Genomic DNA, 22,891 nt, shown 5'->3' on the forward strand with positions numbered 1-22,891 from the left:
TAGACACAGTAAATGCAAGGACGTCTGACTTTACTGTACTGTACACCTACTACTTGGAATTTGGTGTCCTGGACTACTACTACTGACTCAAACAGCTTCAGGTTGACTAAAGTTTGCTTTAACACATTTTCCTTTCATCAGTATTTGAACTGAAAGTGAAGGAGAGAACAGAAGCTGTATTCTGAAAGTCCAGCTCTTATTGCTTTGTGTTCCTCAGGAGCAGACGTCTAATTGAGGTTTGTGAACACTTGTTTACAAAGGCCTTGAATACTTGATATTTGTCATTAAAAACAGAAAAACCAACTTGTCTGGTTGAGTTATTGCAAAACTCTTTTTATGTGGTAGAACAAAACTTGAGGCTGAAACATCACTAGGAAGGTTGAAAGGGTTTATTTCTTAACAGCTTCAGGGCTTTCCTGAAACCAGAGTTAGTCTGACACATCTACACACACTGTCAAAGAAAAAGGACAGCATCAGGTTTTTGCAGAACCTGTTTCTAACCAGAAGGTACATCTTGGTTGCTTAGAGATGAACTACTGGCAGAAATCTTAAAACATTTTGCCCTCAATGGCCTTGCAATTCTTAGCTTTATGCAATGTTTGCTGAGTAGTAGTTTTACTGACTATTACTGTCAGACAAAGCTGTGGCACAGTGTGCTGTCATAACCAATTTTAAGGGACTATGCAGTTACATTCAAACTGAATTGGCCATGTGCAACACTATAATCTGGATTATCAAAGCACTACATCATACAACACAAGATTAATTGGAGACTTCAAAAAAAAGTTACAACATGAACATTGTACAACCCCCTGGTGATTAAGCATTTGCTTGTGATTAGTAAGGGCAATTTTAATTATGTTAAAAATAAAATAGAGCTGGTGCAATGGTGAAACACATCAGTAAAGAGTGCCCTGGTAAAAATGACAAAAACAAATGCCAGTTTTTTTTTCGTGCCTGGTTAGAGTATCAGATAGGTTTGCTGCAGCTGGATAATTCAGATGATGTCAAGCTGTCAGTTACAAATGTGTACTAAAATGATTGTCTAAACTTTGTGATCCTATTAATGCCATGTTAAGAAGAGGCTAAAAATATTCCTATATGGCAAAGTTTAAAATATTGATTAATAAAAGTTATTTAGGAAACAGATGTTATGTTGATTTTGTAACTTTTTCAGAAGTGACAATCCAGTTCTTGCCTTTGTTTTGAAAGTAGTCGATCAAAATAATCATTTAAAAGCAACCTTATTTCACGACGGACACAAATTTCAATAACTCAAAGCACTGGAGGGTGAAGGTCATAGTGTTGGAAAGTTCAAAAGTGCATTTGGGGTCAATGTTGTCATTATCTAATTGGTGAGTGGTTACTGTTCCGAAATAGTATCCTGTAATTGGGCAGGTTTTTGATCAACAGATTCTTAAAAGACTCAAGCGTACCTACAGCTGACTAATGCTAACCATCCATTCAGATGCTGAAATAGTGTTATCCGTATGGAATTAATCTTTTTTTCCCCCCGACACTTAGTTTAGCTGCATTAAGGCTTTTTCTTGTCTAAATATATTTTTGGAAAAAAAAAAAACAGAAAACATAACACTCTTTACTAATAAACGTAGGCACCTGTAAAAAAATAAACAATAATTTTAATACTCATTATACAACTCTGACTGACTGAGGTGGCATCACTTGCCATAGCTCTTGGCAAGCTCATCTCCCAATCACTGTGTCTCTGTGGTCACCAGCAGCTCATTGGCTGAATGGCCATGTATCTGCCTCAGAGGGTCTAATTGGAGGGTTGAGGCAGAGAGCCGCTGCCCTCATAGTCCAAGATGAGGGGCAGCACCTGTGGTACCACCCTGACACTGTGTGGGGTGCTAGTCTGTGTAGTGGGGGGGCGCCCGGTGGTGCTGGGCTGCACCTTGGGCCTCACTGTATGTGGTGAGAAAGGGAGGTAGCCTTGGGCCTGGAAAATGTCCTCCTCATCTTTGGAGTCCAGGCCCAGACCAAGACCCTGAGGGCCAGTTGCCTCTCCGTGACCCAGGCCCAGCTCCATCTGGTTGTAGTGCTGTGTCTCCAGCTCCGTCAGTCCGTTCCCACTAAACACCTCTCCTTTCATCTCCTCAAGCTGCTGCGCCCACATATTGCTCTGGAAGATAACCTTGTCTCTCCTTGGACCTGATGGTGACACCGTCACTGGTGATGATGACATAACGGACACCCCAGGTCTGTCTATAAGCCTCTCAGGAAGGTCATTGACAAAGGATTCCAGTTTTCTTTCCAGTATGGGCCTGGGTGTTTGTGGTGCTGATGGCGTTTTGATGGGGGCGGGGGTGGTGAAGCGAGTCTCTAAGGCCAGGGCTGTCCAGACGTCATCGGCTGAGGCCAACTCTTCTCCACTGCCTTCTTCGAGGCCTCCACCCCCGACCCCAGAGCCCAGTTCTGGCAGGGCGGAGTCGTCAAGTTTATGGGTTCGGTTGAATTTGTTAAAAACGTGTCGCAGTGCAAATATATTATCTACATCCTTCTGGAAGTTGGCCCAATTGTTTGGGCTGGGGCTGTAGTCAGGCCTACATTCATAAAGGCTTTCGTTTATGCTATACAGATCCTCCAGACCCTGCCAGTCAACCTCCTCGTCTGTCAAGTTAGGTAGCTTAACCCTGTCGTCCGTCCCATATTGGCTGTGTGCTGCCAAAGAGAAAATAAAAAGAAGACCTTAAGGATCTGAAGTAGAAAAAGAGGAGAGGGCTCTTTTCAAGTTTACTCAGACAGCATGCAGTAATGCCCAGCTCTGCCTCTCACTAAAGCAGCCAGCGCCATGGGGTTTGAGGCCCCAAGCAACACACACAGATTCACACACACTTCAAAGCAGCATTAGATAAACTAGATAAACACAGCATCCACATTAAGCTCAAGCCATGGGTAGTGCAAACACATGCTGGCTTAGAAATCCACATTAGAAAGACAGACTGAAAAGAAAAATATTTAATGATCCATCATAACAGACTAAGATACTAAGCTGCACAAGAAAAATGTAATGGCATAGTTAATGATAGGCCTGGACTGGATTGAAAAGCAAACTCAGACAACCTGGAATAAAAGAATTTAGCAGCAGAGGAAACAAAAAGGTGAACAACAAAACAAGATGCTCAGGAGCAAAAAATAAGACAATGAGCTTGCAGCTGAATGGTGTACCCCCAGAAAAAAACATCAGAAAAAGCATCAGAAAAAGACATCTATGCTATCAGAAAAAGGTAAAAAAAAAAAAAATAAAAATAAAAAACGCAGCAAAAGGCTAAATCAGTGTCTGGCTCAGATTGATGCCTGCTAGTTAAAACTAAGGAAAAGAAGCATCAGTGCCAGTTTTGGTCAGCTTTCCTTGTGAGATCAGCTTCCTTGTAACTACTGCAGCTAGAGGATGGAGATGGTTTGACATAGGCTTAGGGACTCACAGGAAGGAGAGGCTTGGTCTCCTCTTTGACCACTTTCGATGCTGTTGTTGCCTGGTTATCAGGTGCCAGAAACAGAGGTCAAAAGGGCAGAGGTCAGTGGGAGGACAGAGAGGTCACAGCAACTCAAGTGTCCACTCTACCACTAGCTAATGGCCATGAGCAAATATGCGAGATACTCTGAATGTCATGTTACACTAGAACACTAATGTGATGACGAAGATTTAATTATGGATATGGCTGACATTGGAATGGAGGGCGATATTAAAGGAATAGTTTAACATGTTGATAAATTTGCTTATTTGCTTCCTTTCTGAGAGCAAGAAAGCGAATAATCTTATTTCCCAAAATGTCGAACTACTCCTTTATTCTTTCATGTAGAATGTGATGCATGAGCAGGGATAATACAATCTCATGCGTTGTCATTCACATGCACTTGATGCTTGGGTTGATCTCAAGTAGATGCATATATTCAGGACCTCCCTTTATGACTTCTTAATTATTATTTAGTCATGCTACATTAAGAATAGCTAAAACGGATCAACTTAAATAGCTGCAGGCTGATGTTACAAATCAGATAAAGGTAATGGCAGATTGTGTGCACAGAGGTGACAACAAATGAAGCTGCTTTAATGAGGAAAAAACCCCAAAACAAAACAAAAACTTCTGTTATGATTTGTTAGCGTGTCCCCAGCATGCAGCCACAGATCAGAACAAGTGCCAGCACGCCATGGATGGATGTATTAGTGGGATGAGGCAATTCAGCCCATGCAGGTGTTAAAGAATAAGCCACTGAAGATAAACAAAAATTGGTGGATACCTGTGTGGCTCATAGCTTCCTCCATCTTTACCTCCTGATCAGAAAAATACAAGCAATCTGTTGTTAATGCTTTGATTCAAGGAGATGTGGGAGGGAAATAAATAGATCATTCACAATGAAGATTTCTTCATGCACAGCTGCTACTCCCTATGGAGAAATGCAATTATTGGATGATCAGAAGGAGGAATGAGGAGAACAGAGGTTTGGATTTGACTGGAAGAAAACAAGGAGGAAACGTTTGAAAGCTCATATGATTGGTCTGGATGTAGAGATGAGGATTGATCAGAGTAAAGTGGTTTGTGAGGTGGGGAGTTCAACTGGGTTTCCCCTTCAAAGCAAAATACACAAAGTTATCCAAGTCAGGTGATAATGATTGTTAAGTCACACTCCACAAATAGATGCAAATAACTACTAAATCCACTTCAGCCCATAGTTGAATTTTAATTACATATTTCTCCAACAAAAACACCACTTGATGTAACCACAACAGCAATTTCATTGGTTCACGGACCTGGCATCATACCCACGCAAGGGCAGCCAGTGCAAGTAAGAGATTTTAGGCAGCTCTGTGACATGTGTTCGCAAGGTTTTGACAAGTCAAGCATGCCAGCACTGAAACACAATCAGTTTTCTCAGAGCAGTTTGGCAGCTCCAGTGCTCCACTCTCCAGCTGGTAATTACAGGCATGACGTTTTTATCCTCAGGACATGAGCAACGCAGCCAGTTCATGCCACACACGAATGCTACAGCTCAGCCTTATGGGCTTAGGTCATCATGACATTACTTTTTAACCACCTCTATCGCTGAGATGCCTGCTCAGTAAATATGCTTGGACCATGTGGTGGTAGTAAAAAAAAATATTGTGGCTAATTATAACGGTGATGCAAGATGAGCTCAAATAAAATGACAGCCTCAATTGCCGTGATGACAGCATCCTCTAAATAATATCTCTAGCACTCAGTGAGTCACAAAGGGGAAGATGGCCAGGATGCACAACTGTAACATGGCCTAATTTTGACTGTACTGACTGTACTAGGGGGGAAATATTCCAGCAGACTGGAAGGTCCTGGGCTGAGAAAGAGGGGTCAGAGTGTGTGCTTGAGTGTGCATATATCTCCTCATGAGGAACACATCTAACAAACATCATCAAAAGACACACAGTTATGATTCTTTGGCCTCCACCTGAAATTTCAGCATATATCAATGAGTCCCCAAACACATGCAGCATGCAGATATGTGCAAACACACACAAACCACCGAGACTGAAACAGATTCAAAACACAGTGGAAAATTAGACTAAAATCTCACAAGCCAGTAGTACTATTACCATATGATCCCTCAGGTTACTATTTTGACATTGAGTGTTCTTTTAAATCAAAAAAATTCAAATTTAATCATCTATTGCACACATTACCTGGTGCAATATGTCTCTGAAGATTCACGACATCCAGGTCATGGTATTCTGTATGCATGGCACTTACAGAATTAACTGGTGCAACTTTCAACTTCACTCTAATTCTTCTATGTGTAGAATCTGTTTCAATCATTGTTGGCATAACAACTACCACTAAACCCAGTGCATTAGTCCATAGGTACAACAATCTCATTGTATATTTTAGGACAATAAGTTAGGAGCAATAAACAGGCTGAAAGTGAGTGTTTTACCTGTATCCAAACCTTTAGGTCGAGGGTTACACTGCTTGTACCCTTGACAACTTCTCATCTCCATGAGCTGAGCATGGAGCGTGTTCAGTACCTCCCGATCCACTGCATACACTGCGTTGGTCAACTAAGAATTTAATACAATTACACACACACACACACACACACACACAAATCTTATTTTAGTGTCATGATGTTATATTTGGATGTGTATACAGATCTCCAAAAAAAAGCAGGATAAAATTGCATATCTTTGTTCCACACATAAAAACCCTCAAAATTACTAACGAGGCACTTTTATGGGCCGAGTTTTATAATGCAGCAGCCAATAAAAAAGCGTTCGAGGGAAAGCGAGACAGCAGAGGGACACAGACAGGGAGCACAGCGTGAACGACAGTAGTCAGATATTCACCCACCTGGTAGGGGTCACTGTTGAGGTCAAAGTACTCCAGGAAGCCTGTGGAAAACTCACAGAACAGTGTGTTGTGGGTCTCATTGATGGTTCTCAGGCACCAGTAGGTGTTGTTGTTGGAGCTGGTGCATGCACAGAATCCACCCACTAGACAGTAATGAAGAGTCGGTCAACCTCACTGCAACTAGTAATGTCTGAATAGCCCTCAGTTACTAAGAATTCCTTTTCACAGTTAGGATACAACACTGTCGTGGGAGATGAGTGTATCATTTGCTGGCACAAAATGTTATATTGTCATCATCATTTTTGCTAATAATAATGTATATATAGTTCTTTTTCTAGATTAAATATGGATTAAGACGGGAACTTCCTATAAATAACTGTACTGTATTGTTAATAGTTAATATACATACATGTCCAGAAAGGAGCAGTCTGCCAGTGGTCATTGTTATGTGTAAAACAAGTGAGCCCAGGCAGGCTGCAGTCGTCTCCCTTCCTCTGGCGCTTCTTCTCCTTCCTTTCCTTCTTCCGTCTCCGGATCTCATTATACAACTGGGCCTTCCTGTCTATTTCCTGCACAGCCTCCCTATAGGACAGACACGTGACAGAATTACAAAACAGTGGGATGCAAAGATGACATCAGCCTCTACCCTCTCTAACCACAGCAGTGGAGGATCTGAGGGGGATTTTCTGAAGGCATCAACGATGCCAGGATATGACAGTCTGTTTACTTTCATGTTTAAGCTCTTACTATGTTTTCTCTGGGATGACATTCAAGCCACTGTCCATTCTACCTCCCTGCCTGAACACACAACAGGCACTGCAAAAAAACAGCTGCTTTGTATTGGCATAATCTGTTCCCAATGTTTCCTGGTGCAAGTTGATCACTGTGTTTGAAGGACTGACTGATTTTCCCTCTGTTGAGTCATTCTATATTTCCATGTGACTCAATCACTTCCAGATATACACACACACACACACACACACACACACACACACACACACACACACACACACACACACACACACACACGCACACACAAAAAAATTGGTCCCTGGCCATACATCTGCTTTGTCATTTAAACTCCATTCAGGGACCAAACAGTCAATGAAAGTTTCTAAATAGGTCACAAATATTATACACTTCACAGCACAAACATACAATACACACACATGCTGGACTGGTTATCTGGGATCTAAAAGGTCATCTAAATGATGGTGAGCTTTAGTGAGAAGGTCACATGTTTAAGCCCGACATGCAGGGACCATGCAGACATCCAGCATCATAATATATAATATTTACACACTTAATGGCAGATATAATGGTCAGTATTCATTTATAAAAAAGGGGTGAAACTAAATGAGGAAAAGCCACAATTAAAGGGGAGGAGAAACTCACTTAAACGGATGGAGCTGATCATTCCTGCTCTTCAATCTCTCTGCCTTGTTTCTGTCTCCTTTGCTATAATAGCTGGTTTTATAAACAGAGACACAGGCTAAGGACCGTAGAAGAAAACTTTTTATCTGTGTACTCCAATAAAGTTTGGCCTGAGGCCTATAACAAGCTATAAATAACCTGAATACTGTATGGAAAACTAATTACTGAAGAGAGAGTATTTTTGATTTGAAATGTAAATAACTTACCTCTTCTTTCCACAGTCACACTCGTCTGGTCGTGTCCTCTTTAGGTGGCCTCTTACTTCTCTGAGATTTTTGATTTTGTCTTGAAGTGCTTCAATCTTGGAAAAAATTTGCGACAAGTAGTATGTATTATCTATTATGACAAATCCTCGACCTCTGACAAAATGAGTTACCTGGACAAGAGCTGTGAAAACACAACCTAAGCTTTGCACACTCACCTCCTGGTCCACATAGCTCTTGTGGTCTTTCCAAGCTCTGGAGGACTGGTAGATTTCTCTTTCACAATGGACACTGTCATTCATCAAAATATAACACCTGAAACGGATACAAAAAACCTTTTACACTCTTCCATTTTCACAGAAAAAGTATAAATGTAAGTGAGAAGAGAAGTCATGTTAAGGTGTCTATTGAGATAGACTTTGGTTTTTAAGGGAGACTGATTTCTTACTTGTGGGTAACTTTCACCGAGTTTGGGTATCCCACAGCATTTGTATCATCTGCCACCATTTCCTCTGAACCGTCATCTGTCCCGGAGTCAAACTCTGGACCCTCTTGGTTGTAATGACGCTTTGAGATGGCACGGCGGCGGACAGCTGACTGATCATCTGCTTGGAGGTCAATGTCATATATCTGACCTTCAAACTCGACAGACAGAGCCCTGGTAGGCCGGGTATGGACAAAACGTGGCCGATAACCTATTAAAAAGAAAAAAGAATGAAAAAACTCAAGTCAAGCAATGTTTTAATGCTCCCATTTTACTATTTTTTATAATTATTATATTGCTGATAACAATTTATTTTAGTTTTCCTGATGAACCAAACCCCAATATGCAACTTTGACTGTTTCTCCTACATAATATTTGAGCCATTTTTGGAGCACATCTTTAAGGAATATTAGATGTTCAGTCTTCAGTTGCACCTTTTCAAAGCTACACTAGAGGGCATCAAACCACAATCCCAGCACAGACACACAAGGCAACATCCCCAGAATAAATTCCAGGACTTGTTGCAGGATGTTTGCTTTTTCTGTGCATCGGTCTCCCTTTAGAGTAGAAATACTCAATTACAGGGAGACTTAAGCCTTTATAGACTTATTTTTCTTCAGCTGGTATTGGGACACAGACATCAATACAATGTTAAAAGTTAAGAAAAAGCTGAATGCTGACTTAAGCTGTGTGTCCCATGCCAGATGCTCCATCCTTGACCCAAAATAATCCTTTGCATCTATGTATCCAAACCTGTAACACTTACAATTAACTGCATATTCTCATACATTATTTGATAAAGAAAGAACAAACTGACCATGATTTCAACAGATATTTATATCCTTTGTCCATATGTACTTACGTTGGCCAGATGAGGAGGAGAACTGACGGTGGGAGCGGCGTTCTGCTCTGGAGGGTTTGAAGAGTGCGTCCCCACAGTCACAGCCTCTCTCTCTGTTGTCATAACTGCTACGAGGCTTCAGGCTGCGGGCCCTTTTCCTGGAGCCCTCTTTCGAACCACCTTTACACTTCTGTATCCTCCACTTCCCTGTAATCTCCTCCACACAGTGCCATTTCTGCGAGTAAAAACCAAAGGAGACATAAATAGGGAGAAAAAATATTCCCTCATAAATCATTTTCTCTGTAGATTCTCAAAAAAATTAAACCATTAAAAGTTTCCTTGATCTGATAACTTTTAAGAATTTCACTGTGTTACTTTAGCAATGAACAGATTTTTTGGCATAGCTAATTAGTGCTATGGATGTTCACCATATGAAAAATGTAATCTCACATTTCACGACAAAGCCTCTGATTTTGTAATGATTTTAGAAACTCCTTGAGAAACACATGCTTCTAACAGACATGTGAGGCAAATCTCAGCCTTTGTGAAAGAATGGCATCCAAAAGCAACAGGAAAGGTAAACCACAATGACTACATGAGATGAACTGGGTCTGTCCAGTGTCTAGATAACAAAGTGGAAGCTCCTATCACTCTCACATTGGATATGTCTATGCCAAGTGCGTCACCAACGAAATTGTGTAAATACATATCCACGCACTTGCCTACATCCTCTGTCTTTCTAAACACCCATTTCCACTAGAAAACGAAAGTTGAGGCTAATTGCTTTGAGTAGTGCCACTGGTTAAGTCTTGTATAAATGGAAGAGAAACATCTGCAGAGCGCAGTACAGATGTTCAGTGGTACTGTTTAGGTCTTGTATAAATGGAAGAGACACATCTGCAGAGCAAAGTACATATGATCAGTGCTGAGTGTGGGAATGACGTTCTAAACAAAGGGCCATCAGGCTAGTCAGGTTTCTTTTGGAAGGCTCATATAATGACGAATAGCTTACAGGCCCAACAGAGCTGTTATATTAGCATTAGACAAGACACAAGGGAGAGAGATGCGTTGTCACTTAGGGATGAAAAAATCTCTGTCTTTCTTTATCCTCCTCCCTCTCCCTCCCACCCTCCTGTGAGTGCTTCTAAGGCACAACAGGACCATTGCACCAGCAGGACAGCATGAATGGATGGGAAATGGAGGAGGAGGAGAGGGGTGGTTAGTTAGGAGCAGACATGGATGACCATACAAGCTGAAACATGAGTGTTAAGTGGAATACCCAAAGAACCACAAGTCACCCACACTGTTATGTACCCCGAAAAACATGCAGTAACAGAGGTTGCTTGATGTCCCTGGTGAGTAAATCTGGAGTACCGACAACAAACCCATACTGTTATCACATGATCGATTCCAAAGGCCTACGACAAAATCTGGTCAGTCTGAACCAAGACTATGTGGTTTATTCAAAGGGCATTAACTTTTAAAGCTTTTCAAAAACAAAAAATCTCTCATTCTGAGTTAAATCAGGTTAAAAACTGAGGTTTGATGTCCTTGTTACAAACCCCTTTAACTACTTCAGTGCTGCGCTTCAGTTTGAGCCAAGGTTTTCCTCTGTAACAGAAAGGTGGGTATACAGTTGATAAAATATGCCCTGATACTGATGAACACTTTAGCTTTTCCTGTATGTTTGTAAGCAACAGAAGAAGAGTTTGAATAAGAACAAGTAGAATAAAATCAAGAGGGGGATCAAGCACTTTGCTCCTGTGTGTAAGCCCCATTTCCCCTGTAAGAAAGACTCCACTCTCTTTAAGGCTGCTCGCTGGGAGGCCATGTTAAATCATGCCAGACTGGCAATTCATAACCAAATCTTATCCTTCATGCTATGCAGCAACATATTGTGATGTATACTGTAAATGATTACAGCTACAAGAAGACACGATACTGTACCAAAACTCTCACATGAATCCACACAAAACAACACACACAACTGAGCTCGACTAGAACTGCTCCATTGCTGTCTTTAATAACTGATTGTTACAAAAAAACACATATGTGTCCATAAAATGGATTTGTGTTGCTTAGTAAGCCTGTCATTTGACGCTACCTGAAACTTTTAACAATTTGTATCATTCTGGTCTGTCTGTTCCAAGGACACGTACTGTACCACTTGGATGTTGGTCTGCCTGAAAATTAATGGACAGAGATGAAAGGGAAGTACCAATAAATGAATGCAGCACAAAACAGTGCAAAAGGGTCCAATTACGAACCAATTGATGTACTGTAAATGACTATTTCACTTGTGGCTCTGCGGAACAGTTCAACAGTCAGCACGGAGGTCACTTCAAGAGTGGTACTCATTACTGTTAGGAAAGAACTTTATCAGCTTTCCTTAGTGGATATAGGGGAACTTATTTCTGTTCACAAAGGTTCGCAGAATTAAGTTTTCTTGTGTGCACATGGGTGTGTTTGTTTTACCTGTCCAGGCTGTTCACAGGGTGTCTGGAATTCGGCCTGCTGGCAAGTCTCTTTGACCTTCTTGTACTTAGGTAGGCTGTTGGTGTGCTGAGTGTTCACTGAGTCATCCTTCTTCCTCAGGATCTTTCTGCACGACACAAGTTCAAAGAATGAAGAGGAAATCATCATCAACAAACAGACTTTTTCAGGGAGTCAATATGCTATTAAACTATTAAAGAATTACTGAAATAAATCAAGCTCAATTAAATTTTTATTCACTTTAAGACTGTTTTTAACTTTTTGGAGCCCTGTGGGCTCCTAATGGTCACAACCAGTGAATGGATAAGTTATGTAGCATCTGTGTGTTTGCCAGAGGGTCTGGGCATGGAGCACAGCTCCAAGCTGTTTGACCTTGGCTCGGCATCACGTTGAACTGCCCTGCCTCCTTCTCCTCTGCCACCACCACAAGGACTGGCTGATTCTCTGCTAAGGCCATGCCAACCCCCCTATCCCCTGCTGTATCCCCAACTCTCTGCCAACATGGCATGGCTGTTCATGACCCGCAGGCAGAATGATGGCGACAATGTAGCAAAGAACAATCTGTCCCCTTCAAGTGTGGGGCTGTTGTCTTGTCTGATTCCTGTCTGCCACACTGTTCCAGGGGAGAACAGCCAATGTTCACACACTGGCCTGGCTGTAGTCTCTAGCCTTTAGTCATGGGTGATTAAAGAGCTAACAGTTGCTGTTGATGTCAGTCCCTGATGGCTGTGTTACGTAGATGATTAGATTCTCAAACAACATAGCCAGTCAGCATTTCACAGGCTCAGAGGTATATTACTGTGAAGTCATGTGAGGATATTAAATTAATGAGCATATCACATGATCAGTAAGAGAAGTGTACAAAAAACATTAGCTACTGTGTGTGTGCTGCTATAGCTGTGCCTGAGTACCAAGAGTGAAAGGTCTGTGGAGGCTAATCTCAGCATTTAGAGACAAGCGCACAAGCAGACAGCCCTTATAAACAGTGTGGATTAAGGGTGGAATGGATTAAAAGAGCTAAAGCCCCAACACGTCAAAAGTCACACTCTTTTCATTTCATACACAGTGGTCCATGGACCAGCTAGTTCTTCTGTCACACAAACATACGCCAGTAGGAGACTGACTGACTGTGTGGCAGCAGAGCTAACTGGCTCTTTTCTTTTGTACTCTTGGATACGTGTCTGCAGATGTTGACGTAGTTGCTGGCAAATGAACAAATACGTGGAATGGAGATGGGAGGGCCAAGACAGCAATTTGGAAGAAAATAGGGATTGTGAGGAAATGCTAGTGGGGAAAAACAGCAGCTGTATCAGAGAATGTGACATACTGTAATATACAGTATCATTACACATGCTTCCAGCACAATCTTGTCTCAACCAGTGTTAATGTTCTCTCGCCTTTCATCTTCCTACCAATGCCTCTATGTCTTTCTGCTGTTTTATTTATTCAATTTTAACTTATTTTTTCTTGAACACCGATATCACGCGAAGATCATTATGGGATTATTTCTCCCTAAATTGTCAGGTTTCTGTCAGTATACCCATGGCATTAGCACAACTTAACATGTTAAGTGAACAAAAGCAGGCTTACAGACTGGAGGTATTATTTTCTGCATCATATATCTGGTGGCAGAGGAGAGGTTAAATAAAGTACTGACAGGGTTTGTGAGAGACCATGTACTGTATGTGATCGTGTGCACTAAGTAGAAAACAGTCTTGGGAAAACAGTCAAGTGTTGGCTGTAGTGTGGCTGCTGCATTCCACACTGGGAGGGCTGGTGACACGTCCTATGAGTGGATGGAGTGTGAGCCTTCCAGCCATTCCTCAGGTAACATCATCCTGATCCTGGCTAGCCATTGTTTATTTTGCATGTATCTAGCTCTACCATGTTACTGAAATGTATCTTCCCTCTGTCTCCACCAGTGCACGAACAGCAGGCTAAATCAGGTTTCGGGCCCCGATTGTGTACTCAATATAGGCAAGGCCCCTTCAGATGATAAAGACTGGGCTTGTTTGTCTTTTAAATGAGCAAACGACTTGGTTACACGTGTCAGCGCCTCTTGCGTGAACTGTCATTATTTGCCAGCTGCTTATAGCTTTACCAAACAATTTAGGAATATTTCAACCTCTTCCACCATCACTGCCTTCCAAGCCAGCTGTGGTCAGGAAATGTCTATCAAATAACAAATAACTGGGAAAAGTGGCTGTGTTGATGGAAAGAGGGAGTTTGCATTGAGCCTTGCACATTTCAGGTTCATTAAAATGTTTTGTCAGGTTTGGGTGACACACAAAGCTTTTCAATGACATGAATGTGCCTGTGGTATGGAGAGGGAATAAAGAACTCCAGTTTACCCTCGCTCCACCAGGAATGTGTCCCTCCAGACTTTGGGTTTCCGGTTGGGTTTGAATCTGGGAAAACAAAGGCACAAAGTTTATAGAATTCATATGGCCTACACACTCAACATCAGCTACAGTATGTCGGACACGCAGCTAGCCAAAATTATGGAAGTTGATCACAGTGAGCACAAGACCTTGTGGGTTAAATTGATTGTCCCAGTTCTTTCTGTTTCTCTGGAAAAGTTTTCCAATGTGACTGATCTGATTTGTTTCTCCTTTATGAAGAAATATTAACAATAGCTGTCTGTGCCTTTGTAATGCCTAGAATAAAGAACAATGATTTTGCATGCATATTGGACACAGTTTGTACAGTGGGTTTGCTGGAGAAACAAATGATTCAACTTGCAAACAAATTCTACAATAAACATCACAAGATGAATCCCAGTGAATCCCAGCCAAAGTGTCTCAGCCAAGGAAAATCCACCAAATAGCCCTGTACAGAGCTGGAAAAGAGCAATTATTTTGGCTAAGGAAATTTGCATTTGCTCAATAATGGCCAATAAACAGAACTTTTGCACATATCATGCACACTATGCAATTGCTGTGCATAAAATCCATTACAGCATGGCATGACAGATCCATACAGACCTATTGCCAGTCCTTTCCTGTTCCAGCAGCTTAAGGATGGACTTTCCATCCATGTCTGGAGGGGTGTCCAGCCCAGCAATGTGAAGGATTGTTGGAGCTAGGTCAATGTTCAATACCAGATGAGGGTTTCTGCAGAAGTGCATGCAAGATTTAGAATAAGTCATCTTCTGAAATAAATGCAAAATGTAAGTAACCCAAACAAATGAAGATAAAACTTCAGGAACTGAGAGAAAACATATCAAGATACACAAAGTCCAGTAAATTTTGACCTTTTACAATAATGATTACTCTGATAATGATTTTAGTTGTTACTTGTCCTTACACTGTCCCTGGCTCCACATTGGGCCCTCTCAGGAAGAATGGCACACGGATGTCAAAGTCATAAGGCATTGACTTGCCCTTGACCAACCCAAACTGACCGATGTGGTAGCCATGGTCTGCTGTATAGATAATGTACGTGTTTTCCAGCTCTCCAGTTTCCTCTAGCATATCATAAACCTGGGTAAAGTATGTGACAATGAGAAGATACAAAGTTGACTACACAAATATTTAAAATACCTACATGCCACACAGCATCCGATAATAAAATACTTAAAACAATTCAATTAATAATTACACAAAGAATTTACCTTCTGCACTGAGTCATCCACAGACATGAGAGTCTGCAGCCTTTTCCGGTGGAGAAAGTTGGTGAACTCCATGTGGATGGGTCTCATTGGGCCTGTGTACTGCATGATCCAGTGTTTGTCCATATTTGGTGCATAGTTGTAGCTGGGGGTGCTAGGAGAGCACAACAGAGGGAGACAAGACACAGACATGTTAAAAAATTGGTTGTATTTAGGTTTGATGGAACATGTGTATATACTGTGTTCCTAATGAAGGCACAGAAAAGCAAGAAAAATATTTATGGACATCTGCCTAAATGAGTTATCAGAGCACATAACAGCTACGAAGAGCTCATTTACAACGCCAAAAAACACCTGTCTGCTACGTTTCACTAACTACTGCTCAGTAACAGGTGCCACCGTTGTCCATTGCATTGACACGCATCAATAGCTACTATGTTTGTTGAAGGAAATGTCTTAATACTGAGCAGCCAGCACCTTCTCTGGTTTTTCCACTCCTCTCCGACCATCTCTCTCCTCACACAGAGATGAGAATCTCCTTGCTTCACTGGACACTTGGCACAGACGAGTCATTTGAGGGTCGGCAATTGCTTAGGAAACTAATAGGCCCCACAATCAAGTTTGCAACAACTTTTGGACCAAAAACTCAATAAGTCATGGTCATTTAAAATGGGGGAATAAAAAGAGAGGATAAACAGAAAACAGGAGGGAGAAGCAGTCTTGTTTGTGGCATTACAGCCGAGAGAAGCTGTTCACCTGTCTGCGTTAGCTGTAAAGTAAAGGAGGGAAGTATATAATAGACTACTGTATGAAGTTGACTTTGTTCCACCAAAGTGTCTGCGGTTCAAAGCTAAATAGTATATGAATAATATACTGTGAATATGTATGTAGAAAGCCCCAGAATCTAAGTCAACTTTGTACTTGGTTGTGTTCGGATTTAATGTGGCAATAACCAACTGTTTCCCTCCTGCTATAAGTAATTCACTCCTAAAACAAACTATAAAACTATATAACTACAATCTATAGTATTTATATAGCAACTGAAATAATCAACTGCTGGACAAAGTATCAAGACGTACTTAATGAAGACCTGCTATGGGAGCTGCTTTGTTCTGATTGAATGAGCTGCCTTCTGCCCTCATTTCCTCAGGGCTGCTTTGTGAGAAGGGTGAACTTCGCCAACCTACCCAGGCGGTCTACTAAGCCCCACAAAGGGACCTGTCTCTGGGCAAAGGGCCACCAAGGTATGGGGCCCTGGGCACAAGGGAACCAGGAATGCAGAGGTCAGTGGAATGAAGCCAGTCCATAGGAGAGGTCACACCTGCCACCTGTCACATATAGTTCAGTGTTTTGTGGTTATTAGCCCTGTAATAAAGAAGCTCAGGGCCCGCTCTTCACCACAGAATGCCTCCTGACCTTACAAAACTTAACATAGAGACATCCTGCCTGAGGATTATTGACATTCCCTGAAGCAACTTCTTGAGCTATACCCAGAATAACTTCAATTCACTCCCTGCTATGGAGAGACATGCCATTTAAGAAACCGTGCCACATCTATGGTGTTAAAATAAGTCAGGAGCTTGGCTTACATCTAAGAGACAGGGTAAAAATACCTACAGTGAGGAATGTTAATGACATTAACATCACACCCTCCCCTGCTATTGTTGCTGTCAAAAGTACAGAAGCTCAATTGAGTTATGAGGTGGCTCCTCCTTTACTGCCACGCAGTCTCTCCAAAACTCTGTGTATTACACATTAGCTGTATATAATATCTGCTGCAAAGATAAAAGGTGTCTTACTGAATAAAGTTGCAGTCATATCTTTCCATTAGAGGATACCTAAACTCCTTGAACCAACTCAAATTCAAAATGGAACAATTTCAAACAAATAATCATATGCATAAAAGAATTTGCTCCACAACATTTGCCTGTGGAAAAAAAACCCAAAAAATGCAAACACACTGCACCTACACACAATCACCGGGGCAACCCCTTTAGCCACCCCAGTGCCCAAGCTCCACCCCCTTCAAGCAGAGGCTCAGGCTAAAAATAGATTAATAACGTCACAAAGGGTGTTTCATAGCACATTTCATGCATTCTTCTCGTCTCAGGAGCCCCAGGAAAAAAAATACTGATTGATATGGACAGGGTCAGGAAGTCTTTAGAGAATTACACATGAGGGGAGGGAGGGGTGGGCAGAGAGAGCAGGGATTAGAAAACGAGACAAGACACTGGGTGACTGGCAGCCTTACAGCCTTGAATTCTCTGTTTCTCTTAAACACTGTCACTCCCCCCACCCAGTGGAGTGTTACACCCTGAGAGCCTGTTGGAGGGCCTACCAAGAGATGGCAGGACATGTTGCCATGGAACGACCCAGTGTATTGCAACGCTGCCTAAACTAAGCGATAAGAGTTGTGGGAGGCGGATGTGGGCTTGGCATGAGCGCAGTACTCTGTAAAAAGGCCATCTCTGCACTTCGCCATGTTATGTTCCCCAGCTATTCTTGGATGATAAATCATTTTGATTTAATGCTTGCAGAGTCGTGAGCCCCAGCAGCCTTTGAGAAACCTGTCATCACTGGGGATTGAGAGGCTTGCATGCTGTAATGTTAGGTATACCAAACCATAAAACTCAAATTGGATGTTAATAAGAAAAATTCCATTTAACAGAAGATGAAAGCTACCAAAATTTCTGCATATATAATCTATAAATATGGACCCTAAATCTTAATTTTTCCATTTTTTTGCAGAGTTTAAAGTCCCACTATGTGTGTATGTAATACATATGAGTGGGTTTAATAATGTGAGCCTGAATATAACTTACATGTGCTGAGAAGCATTTGGGAAGAGCTCAGCGTACTGAGGTGCTGAGTCTTCTGGGCCATGAGGGGCAGCGTGACTGATGACCATCATCACAGGACGGTGAGGATAAATCTTCTTGGACATGCGGAAAAAGTTGATGCTGTCATTGGTGATCAGATCTGTGAAATAGTCCTGAAAAGAAGAGCAAAAACCAATACATTTAGTAAGTGCTACAGGGCTAAAATCACATCTAGAGAAGGCTAAAAGTGAAGTTGGAATTGGGGAAAAATTCAAAACAACACAAGCTTTGATAAAACTCATTCGCCGGCCAATAACCATGACATGTTGCTTTCCCTCATCCAGTCATTTTCAAATAAATGGAGAGGGGCCAGTGGGGATATAAACTGGGGCCATTGAGTACACTACAGTACCAAACTGTCGAGTCAACAGATGGCAGCCTGCCGGTATGTGTTTAAATGCGTGTGTGCGTACTTGAGTTTGTGTGTGAATGTGTATACAGTACATGGGCTGTTGCCTCATCAATGAATCGCTGCACTATTGAATGTGACACCACTTGATGGTGAGAGGAGCCTGGTGCTCTCAAATGGTATGTTGTTATGACAGCTCCCACTCTCTACTCCTCTCCAGACTACCCATTTCTTTCCGCTGTTTAGCTTCATTTTATTTTATCCCTTTTCTCTTAACATGTCTTCTTTTCTTTCCTTCTCTGATTCACTCTGGGAGGTAAGGAAACACACAAATCAGACACAATAACCTCAAAAGCTATAAGCCTCATTAATTACAAGAATAATGAGTTTGAATGAGTGATCACTTGTCCCCAACATCCTGAATGGTCTGGTTTTCAAATTTTAGAGGTCTGAGCAAGGAGAGGACAACTGAATTAATGAAACTGTAACTTATTATAAAGAGCTTAAACTCAGGATAGGTGAAATTGTCACATCAAATAATCCACAGGAGTGACATTTTATCAAAACGTTTTTTTTCGAGGCATGGTGGAGTATTTTTGAAATGTACAGTAGATCACACCCTGAACTGAAAATCACAATTGCATTTGCCAAGTTCCCAATAATAGATTAATCATTCTACCTGCAGTTATGGCATGCTGCTGTTATTGCCTGGCATACAACATACGGAAGGGAGTGCCAGGTTGAGAATGAAAGGGTAAAGGGTGATTTCCCTGAAGTTTCAGAAGTGGGCTTGGCTGATTCATCCTGTCTCTATTAATAGGCTTTATAGCCAGGCCAGCTTTAATGGCCTGGCAGCTGCACATGCCCATGGAGGCTGGTGATTGCGTGCACATGGCAAAGCATTGCCATACTTGTATTCTTTGTGTTGCCAGCTCTCAAGATTCTGAGCTACTGCTGCTAAGGGCTCTGGCAGGTCAGAAGGAAGTGACAGTGTCATGGGGAATACCTGGCCCAGAGCTATAAAATGGTTAGGGAGGTGAAGAGTATCACTTTTCTCAGAACCGTTTGGAGATGATTAGCACTAAGTGGCAGTCACATAATTCAAACTCATTCACACATGGTTTAATTTCCCAATGACATTCCTCCATTTAAATTGAGATCCTGAAATTTTAAGTTTTATAATAACCTATATGGTTTTACTGTGAATGCAGAAGGGGGGTGGGGGTTTGAATTTACAAGATTAATTTGAGGCTGCTTGATCTTTGATCAGTAGAAACATGTTACATCTGACTTGTAACGCAGGCTGCTGTGTATCTCTATGACGGTTGTCTTCTGTCAAGGAATTTGAAGAAAAATGTGTATGAATCATATTATCAGAAACTAAATCTCACACAAAAGGTCTTTAACAAAGGCTTTAACCTTAATGAACTCATCCTCCTGCAATTGGAAAATCAGATGGGATTTAACTGGATGAAACCAACGGGTAAGTGCCTCATCACAATGACTTGTGTGTGCTAGCTACATTATGTGCGGAATACCATGACCTCTTCACACTGTCTGAATCTAAAAAGAGGAGTTTTGGTTGACCTATGGGTAGCAGGTTGACTGGTTTTGGCAATAAACAGCAAATAATGTGTCCATTTGCTTTAAAACCAGAATCTGCTGACCAAGTCCATGTCATGTAAACACCTTGGCCTCAGCTTGTGGGTAACTTTACACCTAAGTCCAAGTTGGCAGAGGAATAGCATTCTAAACATTTTGTTTGCCCATCTTTTGGACATCTTGAATCTTGACACATATCCAAACTATAAACCCTCCTCATGGATTCCTCATATCCCCAGATCTACGCTACCTGGGAAGATATTGGCATGGAGCTGCTAAAACAAAGTGACAGCTCCCATAAAAACATTTGGGGAAGATTGATGACCAGTGCCAACCAGTGCCACAAAAAGACAGTGCAACCACAGTGTTCATCTCCAGAGTCTGACAGTGGTAAAGTAAAATTTCCCCTCATATTTTATTGTGGTGTTATAGCACAAAATCATTCTGCAAAACTTCACAGTAAGACAAAAAGAAAAAGAAAAGGGCAGACAGACAGACAAAAACAAGTGCAGGGTGGTATTTATCACAGGCAACACTGGCTTCTCATAAAGATGCTTCAATGTTACAGAGTCTGTGTGTTGAGGTAAAGTGCGTCATAATAAAGGGATGCTGCAGAAACAGGAGACGCCACTTCAAGTCAGCTCATTCCCTTTAATTCTCGAATGAGAATTCCTGCCAGCCTGGATCACAACACTGTGATAAGTGAAGTGTTTCAATGTCTGTATTTATAAGTGAGTGGAACGTGCAATTTGTCAGTCAAAGCCTTTATATTGGGTCATAAAGGGAAAACAAATGAGTGATTGAGTTAATAGTCCTTTTTTATAAATAATGGGAAGACATACCTTGGCATAATCGGCACCATGTTTCTCCTTGTAACCATTCCGACAGACAGTGTAATTATAGAAGCGGGAATTTTTGACCAATCCAACCCATTCGCGCCACCCAGGTGGGATGTAGCTGCCGTTGTACTCATTGAGGTATTTGCCAAAGAAGGCTGCAGAAGACAAGGAGAGAGAAAGGAGGGCTTTTTTCAATATGCAGGGTTTCTTTTAATTAATAGTCTTGTTTGCATGTTTTGGTCTGTGGGACTTTATCTGTATGCATGTATGTGACGCACAACCTTGTTGCTAGTCTCTTTTTCTCTGGCTTCACTGCACAGCATTCTCGGATAGGCTGGGCAGGAAGCCAGCCTGTCCCAGAGAGGGCTAATTGCAGACCAACGCATCAGCTTGAAAACCGCAGGCCATGCTGCAGCCCACAGGACCCCACTGAGCTGCCCAGTCCACCGCCTGCCCATCACTCACACAGACACTGTCTGATGAGACACTACACTGACCTGGCACGCTCGCTGTGTTTGCATTTCTCACAGCAGACAGGCAGACAGGCAGGGCGGTGGAGTCTAGCTTACTAATGTGAATATAGAATGGCCAGGAGGAGATTTGAGCTGGTAGTGACTGACAGTCTCTCGGCCATAAATGAAATGGTACCCAATACAGGTGAACCATCATTACCTGAAAGGTGCCACTTTTCCATAAAAAATAATGAGAACATCACCAGCACAACATTAAGAGGTCTTTGGTGAGCATTCAGAAGGCCTTTAAATCTGATTGTTAAATTTAAGTTTCTGTGTATGTGTCTGCACGTCTTCATAGTCACCAACCTGTCCTGTAGCCGGTGTTGTTGAGGTAGACAGCAAATGAGCGTGGCTCGTGCTGAGCTTGCCAGGAAGGAGAGGAGCAGTTCTCATTGTTGGTGTAGGTGTTGTGGTTGTGGACATACTTGCCCGTCAACATTGAGGATCGTGATGGGCAGCACATGGGTGTGGTGACAAAGGCATTGGTGAAAGTAATGCCTCCATCTTCCATGATTTTACGGGTTTTATTCATCACCTGTAGAGAACCTGTAAGGTAAGGTATGAAGATCAGTGCTGAGTGATACAGTAACACTAAAATCTTAAGTGATTACTTTTTTCAACAATGAAAATTTTATTTACTTGATTAAACACAATTCAGTCTATTTAGATTACTTAAACTTTTCTTACTGAATTCTATGAGTGGTAAAATAATTATAATTCAGCAGTTAATAGACCAGATGGCCACCCAGCTCTGGCTTATGGCTTTTATTTAATATTTCATGTGTGGTGGAAGACTATATACATCCTGATGCAAATACCTAAAACAACAAAGATATTGATTAAGATAGCGTAGAGAGAAAAATATGAAAAAAACCCCAGAAAATTTTATGTAAGAAACAGTGTAACAAAGATTTTTTTAAGTAAGGAAAAAAATAGGACCCAAATGAAAAGTAAATAGGGCCCATAGAATTCCAGGAAGACCCGGAAGTGTGCCAGCCTTACCTAACTCAACATCCTGGTCATCAGTCATGATGAGAATAATGTTGGGTCGGATGTTTCTGCGGTCTCTCTGGATGCGACCCCTCAGGCCCTGCGCCCTGGTGGTGGTGAAGGCCCAGCTGCCTGGAGCCCAGTCTAGTGTCAGCAGGGCCAACCAGACCAGCCACTGAATCAGCATGGTGCCTGAGACGACAGGAGACAGGATGGGTAGATGGGAGGATTAATAGAGAGATGAAGGGAGGGAGAAGAGGTCCAGCCAGGCCACTCACTCACAACTGGGCGGGTCTCGCAGCCGTGGTTGA

General features: G+C 41.9%; 1 protein-coding gene across 6 annotated transcripts in view; it reads right to left on the reverse strand.

Moving 5' to 3' along the window:
• Positions 1–379: 379 nt before the first annotated feature.
• The window catches only part of sulf1 (sulfatase 1), a 36,081-nt gene continuing 13,569 nt past the window's right edge, over positions 380–22,891 (reverse strand). For 2 of the 6 annotated variants that reach the window (XM_040126466.1, XM_040126467.1), the window contains exons 2-19: positions 22,593–22,891; positions 21,897–22,136; positions 21,079–21,230; positions 18,229–18,398; positions 15,410–15,560; positions 15,103–15,278; positions 14,781–14,909; positions 14,148–14,204; positions 11,779–11,905; positions 9,325–9,538; positions 8,427–8,673; positions 8,197–8,293; positions 7,982–8,076; positions 7,737–7,808; positions 6,751–6,923; positions 6,342–6,484; positions 5,929–6,052; positions 1,781–2,682 (exon numbers count right to left, since the gene is read on the reverse strand). In XM_040126466.1, the coding sequence (XP_039982400.1) occupies positions 1,781–2,682; positions 5,929–6,052; positions 6,342–6,484; positions 6,751–6,923; positions 7,737–7,808; positions 7,982–8,076; positions 8,197–8,293; positions 8,427–8,673; positions 9,325–9,538; positions 11,779–11,905; positions 14,148–14,204; positions 14,781–14,909; positions 15,103–15,278; positions 15,410–15,560; positions 18,229–18,398; positions 21,079–21,230; positions 21,897–22,136; positions 22,593–22,767 (3,444 nt within the window). In that variant the 5' untranslated portion in view covers positions 22,768–22,891. Of the gene's footprint in view, positions 2,683–4,263; positions 4,298–5,928; positions 6,053–6,341; positions 6,485–6,750; positions 6,924–7,736; positions 7,809–7,981; positions 8,077–8,196; positions 8,294–8,426; positions 8,674–9,324; positions 9,539–11,778; positions 11,906–14,147; positions 14,205–14,780; positions 14,910–15,102; positions 15,279–15,409; positions 15,561–18,228; positions 18,399–21,078; positions 21,231–21,896; positions 22,137–22,592 lie in introns of all 6 variants that reach the window. The other 4 variants (XM_040126472.1, XM_040126469.1, XM_040126468.1 and 1 more) reach the window with 4 other exon arrangements.

The sequence above is a fragment of the Xiphias gladius genome, chromosome 5 (assembly GCF_016859285.1).
Source record: "Xiphias gladius isolate SHS-SW01 ecotype Sanya breed wild chromosome 5, ASM1685928v1, whole genome shotgun sequence".
Classification (NCBI taxonomy): domain Eukaryota; kingdom Metazoa; phylum Chordata; class Actinopteri; order Istiophoriformes; family Xiphiidae; genus Xiphias; species Xiphias gladius.